This window comes from Engystomops pustulosus, chromosome 6 (genome assembly GCF_040894005.1).
Source record: "Engystomops pustulosus chromosome 6, aEngPut4.maternal, whole genome shotgun sequence".
NCBI lineage: Eukaryota > Metazoa > Chordata > Amphibia > Anura > Leptodactylidae > Engystomops > Engystomops pustulosus.
The window spans coordinates 58,321,244-58,338,232 of record NC_092416.1 but is presented as its reverse complement, the minus strand read 5'-3'; the positions used below and the strand labels follow the sequence as shown (position 1 = coordinate 58,338,232).

The 16,989-nt window shown below is 42.1% G+C and overlaps 1 protein-coding gene across 4 annotated transcripts in view; it reads left to right on the top strand.

Annotated features, from left to right (window-relative positions):
- Positions 1-16,989, top strand: part of NPHP4 (nephrocystin 4) — a 175,953-nt gene that overhangs the window by 56,259 nt on the left and 102,705 nt on the right. For all 4 annotated transcript variants that reach the window (XM_072156210.1, XM_072156209.1, XM_072156212.1 and 1 more), the window contains exon 9: positions 1,290-1,416. In XM_072156210.1, coding sequence (XP_072012311.1) covers positions 1,290-1,416 — 127 coding nt within the window. The remainder of the gene's footprint in view (positions 1-1,289; positions 1,417-16,989) is intronic.

Sequence of the window (16,989 nt, the reverse complement as noted above, 5' to 3'; positions counted from 1 at the left end):
CAGACAGAATGAAGGGATGTAAAACAAGGTACTTAACTCTTTCAGCCTCCCCGTTCCTGGAGTGCGGTTGTCCTCTTTTGTCCTCAATCAGTGGCCACAGCAGTCACAGGCGGAAGAGTGTGATGCTCGGCAGTGACGCTCCCTCCTTTGATCCAGTGATCTAGTGACCCAGCCAGACGTGTCAACATGGCAACCATGTGCAGCAGGAACATGGAACTGGCTTAGACCATCTAGAGTGGCAACTGAGTTATTATACATTGTGATTTTATAGTTTAACAATTGGGTAGTATTACCGTATTTTTCAGACTATAAGGCACACAAAAAATCCTTTGATTATCTCAGAAATCAAAGGTGCGCCTTATATATGAACCATACTTACAGACAACAGCTGCCTTGAGCTGTTCCACCTGCTGGTCATTCATCCTTATAATCAGGTGCGCCTTATAATCAGGTGCGCCTTATAATCCGGTGTGCCTTATATATGAACCTAGACATTTTAGCAGGCATCTATTGATGGTGCGCCTTATAATCCGGTGCATCGTATAGTCTGAAAAATACGGCAAATGATTATTATTAAATATATATAAATGTGTATTTTTCACCTCAATATGAGAAATAGATATTCTTTCTCATAGGCGCATCTATCTATCATCTATGTTCTCTTAGTAAGGGTCATTCAGATGGGTGTTTTTGAAGTCTGTATACCATCCTTTTTTATTTTTGCAGATGACATGCTGACCAATTAATTCCTATGGGTGTGTTCAAATAGTACAGGTTGCACTATTTTTTTTTTCTCATATGCAGACCACCGACCTCCATAGAAGTCAATGCAAATACAAAAAATAAGGACCGCACACGGATGACATCCATATGCTCTCAACTGTGCAGGGCAAAAAGTAGATTAGAAACCCATCCATTTTTTTTCAGATGAGAAAAAAAAATGACAACTTCACACGTCTGCGTTTTTTGCAAAGCGCAATGGAAAAACGAGTCTGAATAAGCCCTTAGTCAGAGGAATAGAGTGCATTGCATAAAAAGAAAAACAAAATTAAAGAAAGTAAAAAGCAAACCCTTTTAATTTCTACATTCCCCTAAAAGTGTAAGGTAACACTGTGAAATCCCTTTGGCCTTTGTGATGAGCCATGGATTAGCTGTAGTGTTTCCTCAGCCTATGATGTCCAGCTAGCGAGCACAACACAACAACATCTGTAAATCACTGTATCAGACTTGTCTTAGAAAAGTGCTGGACTTGAGTCAGTGACATAAAATAACATTTGTTCTCCTGTCAGCTCCTCCACTCAAGCCCTGGTTTTAAGGAGTCGCATACGTCTTCCGGAGATGGTCAGTGACCCTGGATTTTCCATAGTCTTTCAGCTGGAATATGTCTTCTGTCTGCCCAGTGGACTCAGCAGCAAGGTACTATATGATTGTATACCTCAGACCTGCTGTACATCCTTCCATGCTAAGTTATTCCTTGTTATAGTGTGGTTATTGTTGAGTGACGTGTGTGACTACTGCTTTATTTCTTTCTGTGGGGCATACAGATATCCTAAATACAGCCCTCCATCAGTGCTATAAAAGGGATTGGTGATCACACATACTGCATTCACACAGTCTTTATATAGATTAATAAAGCTGTATAATGTACACTACTAGTATTCACTAAATTTACAAATCTTTGTAAATACACTTCATTTATATTGTTTTCTCCATTCATAGATGTTTAGGCTTTAAAAGAAGTTCTACCATCTCCCTTAGGTTGGGGAAGAAATAAACTGCTTATGGAGATTTCGCCTGCAGACCACCTGTACAGGCATATGGAGACTTGGGGTGCGGCCACATGTGGCGCTAGCATTACGTTTATAAGCTCAGGGTGCTGTCCGCTGTGTGTTCTTGGTCCGTTTTTAATCTGACTCTTAAGGCATGCGTTTATATATGTTTACCATGCATTTGGCTGGTTTGAATCTGTTTATCTTCATGTCTAGAAGTGTAGGCGGCTGTGAAACAGATTAGAACCAGCCAAACGCACGGTGAATATACAAAAATGCATGCGTTTTCAGCCTGTTTAAAAACAGTCCAAGAACACGCTGTGTGACAGCACCCTTAATGCATGATCCCAGGTGTGGGGCTGGGCCCAATGGCATATGCATTTTTACTATACCTTATGCGATGATATCCCTTCACCCAGTGTTTAAACGCAAGACACCAGATGCTTGTTATTGAACACATGTGTTTTCCCTAGGTAGAGTAGGGGGGGGCTTACTTTCTGATCGGCAGTGGGGGTCTCAGTGATGAGACCCCCAAGAGAACGAGGGTCCGTTGAACCCCTGTCATACCCCGAGTTGAAGAGAGCAGATGGTCGCACAAGTGCCGGCTGCTCTACTCATGTCAATGGCTCGGATGGAGATTGCGGAGTACAGCACTTGGTAACCTCTGTCAGCACCGACGCTTCAACTTGGGCTACAACAGGGGTCAACGGACCCTCGCTCTTGCGATCCGTGGGGTTCCCGTTACTGAGACCCCCACGATCGGGAAGTTGGTTATGTGGCTGAAGAAACGCAGACCAGTTATCACCAGAGCTCACTGATGGATATAGCGGCAGGTTGAGCATGCATCCTGTGACTCCAATTAATCATAAAGGAGTCAAACCAAGCACAGTGCTCAGCTATCTCCGGCACTCTCATAGACAGTGAATGGGAGTGGCAGAGATAATAGAGCACTGTACTATTAAATGGAGCATCAGGACGCATGCTCAACCTCCCGCTCCACCCATTATTGAAAACGTGACACCCATTCTCTAGATCACTTGTGGTCCGGTCTCATAATTGGAGGTACAACTGCTATAGCACATTCATATAGAACATACCTTTCTTTTGGGTGTGCTTAAAAAATAATTGTATACAGATAAGCCCCAGAGTGCACCCGAGTACCTCTAGCTTCCACCCTAAGTACATGCAGCAATGGCTGAGGTGTGCACATGTGTAGCTTGGCTGTCCTTGTACTGTGTAGGCCCATCTCATTGTTGCGTAATCTCTTACCAGTGATCCTCCCTCATCACTGCCATTGTGGCACAGCAATCTCTTATATATACCTTTGTTATATGGTCCCAGATATTCCGCGGCACAGATAAGGAGGGAAGTTAATAATTCCCTGAGTTCGGATTTGTTTGATGTCATTTTCTGCACTTTCCACACAAGTAGTTCTCAATCACTCGGCTCCTATTATTACCTTCAACAACCAGAAAAATTCCTGACGCCGATTATAGTCTCTTCTCCGCAGAGATTTATCACTTTGACTTTCAATGGATGTTTCTTCCTTTCTTAACAACTTTAAGTGCTTTATTTAACTCGAGATAACATTTTTACTGTGCATTTTTTTATTTTATATCTATTCAAAATGCTACATTTACCTTCATAACCAGTTGTGTCTAAAATAAAAAATGTAGTATCTCCTGCCGTTTTGTGTTTATAGCTCCTTTGTAGAACTATGTGTCTCTATGGTTACAATCCTAATTTTTCCTGCAGTCACATACACTTCCAATAACCTTTTACTTCTTTCCAGCCATGGAAATACATGATGGCAGGAAGCCAAATACAGAAGTTAAGATTATATCTATAAAATCATCAGTTTGTTGGTAGCCTAGTAAAATGGAAACATATGCTTCAGATCTGCATAGGAGCTGTATGCACAAAGTATAGATATCAGGATGGTAGCTCAGTGGGTAGCACTACAGCCATGCAGCGCTCGGATCCTGGGTTCAAGTCCCACCCAGGTCAACATCTGTGAAGAGTTTGTATGTTCTCTCCGCGTTTGCGTGGGTTTCCTCTGGGACCTCTGGTTTCCTCCCACAGTCCAAAACATACTGGTAAACTCTGTGCAGCGCTGTGTAATCTGTAGGCGCTATATAAATAAAGAATTATTATTATTGTCTGCTTTAGAAAACGTGGCTGCTTTCTTCTTATTTTATCCCTTTAACCCCTTAACAACTAGACCCTTTTTGGGTTTTGGGTTGCAATTTGTCAAAAATCTATAACTTTTTTTATTTTTCCATGTAAAAAGGGGCTTGTTTTCTGTACAACAAATTGTACTTCATAGTGCCAGTATTTAATATTCCATGTTGTTTAATTCCAAGTGGGGGAAAAAAATCCAAATGCAGTGATATTGGTGAAAAAAGGCATTTGTGCCATTTCTTGTGGGCTCGGTTTTTATAGCTTTCACTGTGCACCCCAAATGACATGTCTACTTTATTCATTGGGTCGGTACAATAACGGGGATACTAAATTATATAGGTTATGTTTTATTGTGTTTTAATACATTTAAAAAAATTTAAAACCTTCTGGACAAAAATAAAATGTCATCATTTCAACATCTTCTGGTGCTAGTAACTTTTTTTATACTTCGGTATACAGAGCTGTGTGAGGGATGAGCTGTCGTTTGCTACAATTTTGGGGACTGTACTACATTTTGATCATTTTTATTCTTTTTTTTTATATGTTGCACAATGGCATTCGGTTACGGGATTCAACTCCAGGAATAACCATTATTATTTTTTAATAGATCGGACATTTTGGGACACTGGCATACCCATATCCTTTCCAGGGAAAGGGGGGTGATTCAAATTTAGGGTTTTTTATTTTCTTTTTCTTTTTTTTTTTTCTTTTTTTTACTATTTTTCAGACTGCCTAGGGTGCTTTAACACTGGGTTGACTGATTGATCCTACCATACTACAGTATGGTATTATATGGGGATTTTACACATGCTCTCTTTGTAATAGACCTTTAGAAACCATACAGCCTCAGTTCTTATAACGACCTTAAAACAAGTGAAAATGAGGTATTGTGTGTGGCCTCCACGTGCCTGTATTACATTCCTACAACACCTCGGCATACTCCTTATGAAGGGATCTGACGGATGTCTTCTCAGAGCTGGACTAAAGCATCCGCCAACTCCTGGACAGTCTGTTGTGCAACGTGACGTTGGTGGAATGAGCGAGACATGATGTCCCAGATGTGCTCAATGGGATTCAGGCTTGTGGAACAACTGACCCGGTCCATAGATTCAATGCCTACATCTTGTAGGAAATACTGACACACTCCAGCCACATCGGGTCTAGCATTGCCCTGCATTAGGAGGAGCCCAGGGCCAACCGCACCATCATGTGGTCTCACAAGGGGTCTGAAGATCTCATCTCGGTACCTATGAAGTCAGGCTACCTCTGGCGAGCAAATGGAGGGCTATATGGCCCTCCAAAGAAATGCCATCCTACACCATTACTGACTGATGGGCTGAACCCTCTCTATAGCCCGCGATCAGTGCGATCGGTGTTACCCCGCCGTTCGCCACTGGCAAAGCTGCCAACGGCTTCTAAAAGATGGCGGTGGCCATGCGAGGATCATCGCTCCCCGTGACATCATCGGGGAAAGGCGATCCATTTCCATGACAGCCTCGGGTCTCCCGATAAGACCCGAGGCTGGCTCGTTTTAACCCTTTCATTACTGTGCGCGCAAAGTACATTATAATGAATGAGGAGGAAAATCCCCATATACTGCCATACTGTAGTATGGCAGTATATGATAGGAACAATCTGACAACCTAGGGTTAAAGTACCCTCAGGAGTCTGAAAAATAGTAAAAATAAAAAAGTTTTAAAAAATGTATAATAAAAAAACCTAAAAATTCAAATCACCCCCCTTTTCCCTAGAACTGATATAAATAAACAGTAAAAATCACAAACACATTAGATATTACGCGTCCGAAAATGCCAGATCTATTAAAATGTATAGTTTTACAGTGTGTTTAACTCTGTAACAGAAAATAGCGCCCAAAGTCGAAAATGGTACTTTTTTGCCATTTTAAAAAAAAACAAGTAAAAAAAGTGATCAAAAGGTTGTACACTCCTAAAAGTGTTAGCATTGAAAACATTACCAAAAGTCGCAAAAAATGACACCACCCAAACAATGAAGTATGAAAAAGTTATTAGCACCAGAAGATGGCAAAATAAAAAATAAAAACATTTGTACATTATAAAACCTTTACAAATTTGGCATCCCCATAATCGTACCGACCCAAAGAATAAAGTAGACATGTCATTTGGGCGCACAGTGAAAGCCGTAAAATCCATTCTAAAAAAAAACCGTTGCAAACGCGTTTTTTCACCATTTTCACTGCACTGGAATTTTTTTCCCAGTACACGACATGGAATATTAAATACCATCACTATGAACTGCCATTCTGCTCCATTAATCTGTGTGGAGCTGACGGAAGCCCCTTTAACTAAAATAGGCATGCTGGGAAGGGCACCCAGTCTTCTTTAGTTCGGGTCCAGCGAGTGCATGTGTCGCTTCCCCGCTCAGGTCCGCCGGAGTTCACCTTCTTCTTCCTGCTGCATGTAAGTGCGTGGTCTTGCGACACAATTTGAAAGTTAAATCCCACGCTCAGTCCCAATCAGTCGGATCGTCCGATGGCACACCTCCAATTTTTGACGCATGAAAACCAGCGCTGCTGCGACGCAATCCGATTACGTGTGACATAATCCCAGCACTCCCGAAAACCGCGAACAGTCCAATGAAAGTGAGCAGAGCGACCCTTAGTAAATAAGCCCCAATGTGTCTGATCCCCTCATTCTTAATAATCAGGATTTATGATTCCAGACTTTCCAGAACAGAGTATCCTGTATGCATACTGTCCCTGTCTGGTGTTCCTTGGCCCTTCCAGAGATGTCACCTTAGCTGAGCTGTCCCTTTAAATTTAGTTTCCTATGAATCCCCTGCTGAACCCACCTTTATGTTTCCTTAGCCTCTGCCAGATCTTACCCCTTCTTCTTTATTTATCTGGCACTATTGACTTTCTCCTACTATTCTGTCGCTGCTGGAACTAGAGTCTGAACGCGGCTGTATTGTAACCCTTAGAGGTGGCAGCTAAATCCATTCCTGCTGAGCCAAAGGAGCAGGAGGCTGCAGAGGAATCCCGGGAAATGAGAAACAAGTGACAAAATGGCACCCAGAAACTAAAGACATTATTTTTTTTTTTCCTTTTGGTTTTGTAACAAAGAGCACCCTCCCCCCATGGGAACTGGATGTGTCTGTGGCGGAGGGCATAATACATACGGGCCATGGGGATTCTTTAACTGATGTTGAGTGCAGTGTCTCCAGTGAGACACCATGTGACCCAAGGAACACTCCGAGGACTGTGGAAACCAATCTTTTACTGCCTAATTACTCACATAGAGAAAAGGGCCCAGTGATTGTAAGCTTTATCCTGGATCATTCACCGCCAAGGTTTAGGGGCTAACTTGCTGATCGTGGGAGTCTCGATTATGGGCGCTCGCCAATCTTCATCAGCACCATAGAGATGAATAGAGCAGCCAGCACATGCTCTCTTCATCTCCAGACCCCTGTTATCATGATCCGTGAGTTCTATCACTGAGACCCCCACTGATTAGCAATTATCTGCCAGTATAGATAGGGGTTAACTCTTAATTTAAAGGGATTCTCCAGCGACATACAAATCTGCTTTATGATACCAAGAAGTTGTCCGAGATTCATTCCAATGTGGGGATGTCTTCACATTGTCTTACTCTTATTACTTTATGTCAGGAACACAGAGTAAGCCTCACAAGAGGTCCTGCTACCTGGGGGTCACATGACTACACAGAAACTGTATAAGGGTAGGTATAATATGAATAACCCTATTACTTACCCTGTCAAAGTTTTATATTAGTGGCCAACCTCCTTAAGTAGGTGCTATCTTTTCAACATACATAGCTCTGTATATCTTATTTTTAATCTCAAGGAAAGGATATACAAATAACTTTCCCTGGGTATTAAAAAAGACCATCTATTTATCCAGTCACCATAAGTTTATATACATACCTTGGGGGAAATTTATCACTGCTTCTTTGACATTTTTCTGGCGTAGAAGCAGTGGAATATTTGCAAATTCTTGCACAGTGCAATAGAAGTGGACGTGGATGGGCGTAGAGGGGCGTGGCGGGCGATGGAGCTTTGCTGGTTTTTACACAAAACTACTCCAGGTCTGATCTGACATAGTTTTGCTCTGGCCTATGCCTCTTGATATATCCAGCCCGACGAGGCAGGGCTTATACACAGGGGTTTCGGCATTTGATGAATCTCCCCCCTTGTATTTTGGACAAGTTCAGCCTGTTTGCCATGAAAGCTTCCGAATCTACACACTGAAAAGGTCCATTGAAAATGAGGCTTCATTTTGGCCTATACTTTGCATCCACCACTTTTTGGATGAAAAAGTGTAGCAGCGTGCACATTTTCATCCTCCTTCCTTCCTTCTGGAGTATACAAGGCCATTAGAGACTAAGGGGGACGGATGCCATTGTATGGCCTCCATCTCTAGCCTCTGCTGAACATTTATTGTGGGTGTGCCCTATTGATGTAACTATCCTTGTATGCCCTGAACATCGGCACCAGCAAATGACTACTTATCACCAATGTCCGCTCCTCGTCCCAAATGTATTATTACAATTGAGGGCAAAAAGTAATTGTGAACTTAGGCTAATGCATAGACTTGAATAGCATTTGAATTTTGTTTTGAAAATCAATTGAAAAGCAACTAGGAGTATGTACACCTAATCACATTTGCCTTTACACCTAATTGCTTGCAAATGGGAACCAGCACTATGTGTTTTGCATTGTAGTTGCTTAGCAGCCGACAGCGTCTAACAACAATCTTCAGAATCTGTCACTTGAGAACATTATTGGGTGGTACTCCTGTCCCCTTATGAGAATCTTTCTTCTCTGGATATTGTGATTAAGGAGTTAAAATAACGTGCTTACACAAAACAGCACTGACACGCTGAAGGCAGTGTCACCTATATAAATATTCATTATATAGGAGATGTATTCTGGAAACATAAGAGCTATTTTGGTGAACTGCTGCGATCTCATTAGACATCTGTCAGCCTATTAATTTGTAAGGTTTCTTTCTGGGCTAGAAATGTCATCTAAATTATTGAATGGCCCCATGAATCTTCCTGAATGATGTGGACAATGTATATGTCCTGCATGACTGCCACGAGTGGAAACATGGGGAAGATGATAATGGATCGATTTGGGCAGGAGGGGGAACTTTTTTTTTAAAGGTTAATTTACGACTTTACATAAAGTTTCCAAAAAAAAGATTACTTGGCTGTTGTGTGAACTACTTTAGATGTGAATGATGAGAGCCATGAATGCGCAAAAACAGGTTCAAGGCGCCACGTGTACCGCCACCCTTTCTTTTACTCCATTCCTGGTTTGGGCATTAAAAACTGTGTGGTTGCATCCGAAGGGCATGTTCACATGTTTGCCTTTTTGTTGCGGTTTCATTGTATTTTGAAACGCATTACAACAGCGGAGGAGAGGTGATTCGCCTAATTACATTATTGTCAACACTTGCTTTTACAAAACGCATCGTAAACGCAATGTTAACATATGTGTTTTGTTAACCTGAATGTGTGAACACACCCTGACATGCCAGTCTGGTAAGTTTAGATTCAAACACGGGCATACCGCCATGTGCTGGAGAGGAGGAGGTGGTGACCCCTCCCCCCTCCATAGAAAACGGCGGCGCACGCGGGCGCATTCTCGATCTTTTCCCGGTGTAAGGCGCGGGAAGATTGCCGGCCCGCCATTGCTATCAATGAGGACGTATATGCGGCATCCCCAGACACCCTTCTGAATGAGGCCTAATCCTGGTGCTTCTTACCACAGTAATCCTGCTCTACGCATAAAACTTGGAAGTTTATTATCTACAAGTATTATTTATAGCAATTTAAAAAAAAAAAGCCAGACTGAGTGATGATCCGTGATAAATAATGAAGGAACTGTTTAAGGCATTTGCAAGAAACCTGAGACAGATGAGGGCAGAGTTTAATATTTAATTTGTTCCTGGTGTGGGATGTGGGAATAACATACATAAGAGCTATCACTATGTCCTCATATAAAGTAAGATTCACCTATGAATATGGCTTTTTAGATATTTTATTCTCAACACTGATTTTATTTTTAGTTGGAGCAGTTTTGGTTTACCTGAGCCCATTAAAGGGATTCTGTCATCAGGTTTACATTTAAACGTAATGACCCGTATTAATATTCACATTGATGGGGGAGATTTTTAGAAGTGTCTGAGGTAAAACTGTTCTAGTTCCCTCTTGGCAACCAATCAGAACTCAGCTTTCATTTTCCCACATCTGTTTATAAAATTAAAGAGGACCTGCCACCCAGAAAATGACCCCCAACAAATGTGCCCCGCCATAATCCTCTCCTCAGCCCCTTTCCCTCCAGCCAGTTTTAAAAAAAATGTATGTGTGGTAAGTAGATTTAAACCGATCCGACCTCTTACTAAATAAGAGGTTGGATTCTCGTATCTTGTGTCAGGGGAGTCGGCCTTATTCATAAGGAGGCCGGCTGACACCCCCCAGCACGCCGAGCTGAGCTGCATTTGCTCATTAGTTTCCCCAGCTCTGCTAGTGGAGAGCTGAAGCTGCGCATGCACAGTGATGGAGTGGAGACGTGGCTCCTCTCCACTTCTCACTGTGTATAGCAGAGCTGGGGAAATTACAGTAAAGGATTTTAGCTAACGGGGTGGCCACAAGGGAGGGGGGAATTTTAAGGGTGGTGGCACACGTGGCGTTTTGAACCCGTTTTTAGACCATTTTTAAGCAGTCCGTAAAAAAACGCATGCGTTTTTGAAAACACATCCATTTTTGACCGTTTTTGTCCGTTTTCCAATTATATAAATGAAACCGGTTCAAAACGCCACGTGTGCCACCACCCTAAGAAGTTATTCAAGGACATACACTATGTAAGGGGAGATTTATCAGAAATGTCTGAGAGTACAACTTTCTAGTTGTCCATAGCAACCAATCAGAGCTCATTTTCCTACAACTGTTTATGAAATTAAAGCTGAGCTCTGATTGGTTGCCATGGGCAACTTGAACAGTTCTGCTTTCACATATTTCTGATAAATCTCCCCCTAACAGCAGTATTGGATTTTTCAGATAAGGCTAAATTCACACTGCTGTTCCTTCATTTTGGTTGTGTCATATGAAGGTTTGTAAAAACTTGCAAACAAATGTTTACTGATTTTTAGAAAATACACTGCATGGGGCAGGAATACAGTGTGCACAAAAATAGTTCTTGGAGTGTGGAAGAAATTGCCATTATTTAATTGCTTCTGCGCCATAAACTTTGCACAGCATGTTGTAGAACAGGAGTAGCTGTGTAGCTTGTAAGAAGTGCCCTTTATGGAGGCTGCATGTTATAGAGCAGAAGGAGGTGAGCAGATTATACAATGTCCCATCATGGCATCATGTTTTGAACCAAGCAGATTCTCTATATTGTGTCCTTTAAAACTTTCACAAAAATAGCACTCCAAGATTCAAAAAATAGTGTAATTCAAGTGACCACAGCAGGTACACAAGTTTTTGAATGTTATAGTGCTGCCAATTTTTCTTATATATATATCGAATGCATGGCTCTTCCTGTTCTATATCATCTTTCCTGCAGACAGGACACTATGTACAATCTACTTAGCTCCTCCTTCTCTATATCAAGTTTCTTGTAGACAGTACACTATGTATAATCTGTACATCTCCTCCTGCTCTATAACATGCTGTCAACAGACAGGACAATATACACAGTCTCCTCTTGCTCTACAATTTGCGAACAGAACACTATGTACAATCTGCTCAGCTCCTCCTGCTCTATGACATGTTTCCTGCAGACTGGACACGATGTACAATCTGCTCAGCTCCTCCTTCATCTACACCGTATCACCATGTGACATGTTCCCTTTAACAGACACATTGTTTGCTATAGGTTGGACCAGGCTACACAGTTCTCTTGCAGCATAAATACCCTCCAATTTACCTGCATTGATATGGCTGTGTATAGTAGATTTATATTAGCTTCATTAATCAATAAACTGATGATGAAAGCGCAGAATGAAGTCAATATTTAAATAGAAATGATTCAATTATTAGTCACAATTTCCGTCGAGGCTCCTTTCAGGCTGCATGAGAATGGCTTTTATTTCATGCACAGCCGGGTCATTAAACTTCACTACTTCACTGTTAGTAGCCTTGGGTTCGATTGGAAAATGACATATTTACCGTACATGTTCACTGCTAAATATGTATTGACGTTGGGAACAATGTGTAAAGGTCGTTCGCTGATCTGTTGGAGAAAAAAAAAGAAAGGATAAAAGGAGACTTCATCTCAGCTGATAATCTGAACCAGAAAGGTTTCATCGTGTGCAGTGTGGATCTAAATATCACATGGTGACTAATCCATTACACGCAGCGGCGGCTTATAACACAACCACTTTGACGCCACAGTATCACTTTCCCCAGCAGTCAGGATGTATGGGGAGGGGACAATAAATGTGAAAGAGACAAACTATCGGACATTAAAGGGGTATTCCCACAAAGACAAGATTCTTAAATATACATAGGATAACAAAATAACACATTCTCTAATTCACTGTTTCTAGCAAAAATACAGCATTTCACAACCTGTCTCTATCAGTCCTGGTATTTACAATTTTGGTTGCCTCAGGATCCGACTGTAAATGTTCTGACTATGGTCAGGCAGGGCATATTATTCTCATGAATAGCTTCTCCTATCTGCACATTGCAATGCTCTCTGTATCCAGTTCCTTCCCGCTCAATTACAAGACCAGCTCACGCACAGACACTTCCTGCCGGCAAACAGCAGCGTGCAGAGTTTACTAGCTACAGACTGATAAGGGTGTGTGTTATAGCTGAGATGTGGCAGAGCTAGAGTGTGTGATAGTGTGTTATATCCATCTCATGGATCCCATCATCTCTCATGACTACGTGTCAGATAAGAGTAGAATGTTCAGAAGCTAAATTAAAGTGTATATAAACCTGTACCCTGATAATCTAAGCACATTGTCAGCATACAGCATCTCATAGCAAAGAGAAATCATGTAGTGTCTGCTAAGGCAGGTGCCACACGTACTGCTTTGTCTGCGTTTGCAAACGCGAAAGCAGACAAAGCCGCACCCACAAAGCCGGCTCGTTCCCAGTCGCAGGAAACACCTGCGATCGGGAACGAGCCACCAGTGTTTTGCGCTAATTTAATGCAAAACACCGGCGGCTCGTTCCCGATCGCAGGCGTTACCATAGAAACGCCAATGGGATCGGAGCGGTGCCCGCCCCGGTGGGTGCGGCTTTGTCTGCGTTTGCGTTTTCAAACGCAGGCAAAATGGTGCGCGTGGCACCAGCCTTAGAGTCCCCGCCCAGACTCTGGAATGTTACACTGACCATCACTGAGTGATTGGAACTAAAACGGCAATAAAATTGAGCAATGTATCTTTATTTAATACAAAATTACTAGGGGGTTAAAATTTGAGAACTTTCTTTGATGGGCAAACTCCTTTAGGCCGGCGGCACACGTGGCGTTTTTGGGCCGTTTTTAAGCGATCCGTTAAAAATGCATGCCCTTTTTTTTTGTACATGTTGACAATAGTGTAATTAGGCAAATCACCTCTTCTCAGCTGTTCTAATGCATTTTAAAACTCAATGAAAACGCAACCAAACGAACCGCCCTTAGTGTACATTCACACTTAGAGTACATACACAACAATAGAGAAGAGATTTTCCTAATTTACATAGCTGTTAACATTGTGTTTTACAAAACGCATGTGTAAATGCAATGTTAACAGCTTTGCATTCAGGCAAACCTCCTCTAACTGTTGTAATGCATTTAAAAATGCACATGTTAACGCATTCATGCTTCTGGGTATGCACTGCCAGCGTATCAGGTGCAACTCCTCCACATTTGGTAAGCAGCAACATGTATTTTGTCTTGTTAAAATATCTTCCAAATGTTTGATAATGAACAAGTTCAACATGTGAACGTGGTCTCACCAATGGGGTACCCTGAGATCAACTTATTGTTGGGGGGCACATTGTTGATAGCCCCTTGTAGACTATTAAAGTGATGATTGAATTTGTGACTATTCAGACCCCGTTTTGCCTTTGACATTATAAGGTTTGTGGATAACATAAAAATCATATTTTTTCAGTTTAACCAGTACAGCATTACTCCAAGGGGTCGATGTTTGCATAATACTATACAATTGCTAGATAATCTGTGGGTGGTGTATGTCTTGCAGTTACCTTACAAGAGACATATAGAACTGAATGTAATATGACTCATAATTAGCAGCCAAGCGATCACATAACACATGGGCCCGTCCTGGCAATGCCGCTGATTCAGCCCACTCCTGAGAAGGCACCTGTGCGTTATATATTTATATACCGCTCCAGATGAGTCACGCCGTGGAGGAAGTCAGAGCCTCTATTTTTTAGGAATATTTTATATTACCGTACATTTTATCTTTTTGTCTTCCAACTTCTCTTCTATTGTTGTAATGCATTAGGATCTGATGAGGAATTCATCCAAGGAAATCTATAAGACTGGATTTTGGCCTATTAGTTTTGGTATTAAGAGTCCAAATTTTCTGGATGGAGCTGGATATGAACAGTCCAACTTAACCACCTCTAGGGTGGCCTCACAACCTACCGTACATATTTACCTATTGACTTTAATGTACAATATATAGGGGAAATTTTACTAAGAACAGTGCAGTGTGTACTATGTGCAGTTTTCCTGTGTATAGTGCAGAGGACACCAGAATCAGGATTTCTGGCCTTGTTCTTCGTGAACCTGGCGCCCCCTGCACTGCTCCGACAGAGTTCATCACTTTATTTCTTTGGTGCACCTTTAACATGGGGCTTGCAACACATTTCTGTCCGACTTTGCATGTTAAGGCCGCGGTCACAGGTACTGCTAGGCGTCCGTTCTTAACGCGAGGGAGGTCCTCGGCGAGGGAGGTCCTCGGCCCGAAGGTGCGTTTTCAGATCGTAAAAAAACTAAAAAAAAGACCAAAAACGGCCTAAAAAAGGCATGTGTGACATCACCCTAAGAATAGTGCAGCCGTGCACAAAATCTGTTTTCACCAGTATGACACAAATATGGCCCTGGCACGTCTTAAATACCTGTGCAAGCAGTTTAAAAGAACATGCAAAGTGAACTGTTACATAATAAGCTCCCTCTAGTGGTGGCTACAAGCATCAATTTTATAGCCTATGTGGCAGATTTATGAAATCGAGTGTACTGGGATATATGCCTGTTGTGGCCTCATCCACGTGTAGAGGCCTGCACTTCAGGACTCCCATCAGGTACAGACTACAAGTGCCCTGTGTTACAGGAGCAGTAGTGCACTTGCATAACAACAGTTCCATTATTTTATATAAGACTGTTGGGGATAGCTGAGTAAAGTGCTTAGGTATCCCTATAGGAGTAAATGAAATGGTCAGTACCATGTGCAGTACCACTCAATTCACAAAGGTAATTAACAAGTCTCCAAATCACTTAGGGAGTCCTTGGTCAGACACCTTTCTGTTATCCATATCCACATGGTGGTCGGTGAGGATCTGACTGCTGGGACCCCCATTCATTAAAAGAATCTGCTATCCGGGGAATGAATGGAGTGGCAGGATGAGCATGCTCCCTGCTTCTTTGTTCTATTCCATGAGATCGCGGGAGATACCATAGCGCTGTGCCCCGTTTTTGCTGGCACTCACATAGCAAGTAAATGGAGCTGCCGGGTACATGCTCATTCTGTCGCTCCATTAATTAATGAGATTGGGATCCCCCTGTTCTCTAGATTGTGGGGCTTACGTTCTCATAGAGGTCCCAACAGTCTTACCCTCACCGATCACATTGTTATAGATCCTAAACTTAGGACAACCCTTGAGTAAATTATTAGCTGGTGGCTTGTCTGTATCCAGCTAAATAGGAACTCAGCTGCAGTTCCCAGCACTGGCCACTATACAGAAAACCGAGATGGGCTTCTGATTCCATTATCTGATTTTAAGGATATTTCATAAAAATAATTTAATTGGAAACCCCCATTTAGTCTGCTTGAGAATCCCACATCATTTTCTTGCTGCTTCCCTATGTTTAGTATTAGAAATGACAAAAACCGAGAAATAGTAGAGTAGAGAAGGTAAGGCTTTATAAATGCTGCCATATTGATTTAGAAATGACAGTCCCCTCTGGTTTATTATCCCGATGACAGTGTTTGGTATCCACTGTGGAAATTACAAAGCGATGAGAAGGGAAGATCTGACGCTCTGTAGGTTTCTCCGTCTGGTAATGAGCGTTTCCAGTCATGCAGTATGGAATAATTCCCCCTGTTTAGAAGCCGGAGAGCCGTCCACCCTCCTCCTCCTCTGTACGGCCTCCGCTACGCAGGACTGTGTTATTTTTTAGGTTAATTTTGTGGTGACAGAGCGGCCGCCCTGTCTGTATTGTTCTGTGTGCATAACGTCTGATGGGGAAGGCAGAAATGTATGACATAAATCCCACTAGATGAGACACGCTGGCATATTCATTTCAGGGAGGAAACGTTAACATAATACATGAATATTACCTATAATGAGCATTACCGCTGCTTTACCACCATTTGTGGCGACACTCACCGCACCCCTGCTATGTGTTCAGCATAAGGACTTGTCCAATACATAATTCTCCCTTTGCAATTGAAGTGGGTTCTGGATGTGTAATAAATGCCATCTGTCTAAATAACAATGGGAATTAAATATGCGACTGTTCAGACCTCAGTAGGAATCTTATAGTCTGCATTGTGAAATAAGCATATTCTTATGATAACGGAGCTCATATGGCACTCACAATGGAGGAGAAAGTGGCCTGATTTTTTAACTCAATGCAGACCGTGTATACATACATCCCCTATTTTATGAGTACGTTTTTATTATCTGGTTCTTTACACGTTAAAAGATTGGGCTGGTACTGTAACGGTACATTCCTCGCAAAGTTATAGAAAGTTGAAAGGCTTAAACAGCTGTAAATGTAGCACTTAAAGTGAGCCATACACCAGCTATTTGCAGGAGACACACAAATAAATACGGGGACCTTTGTT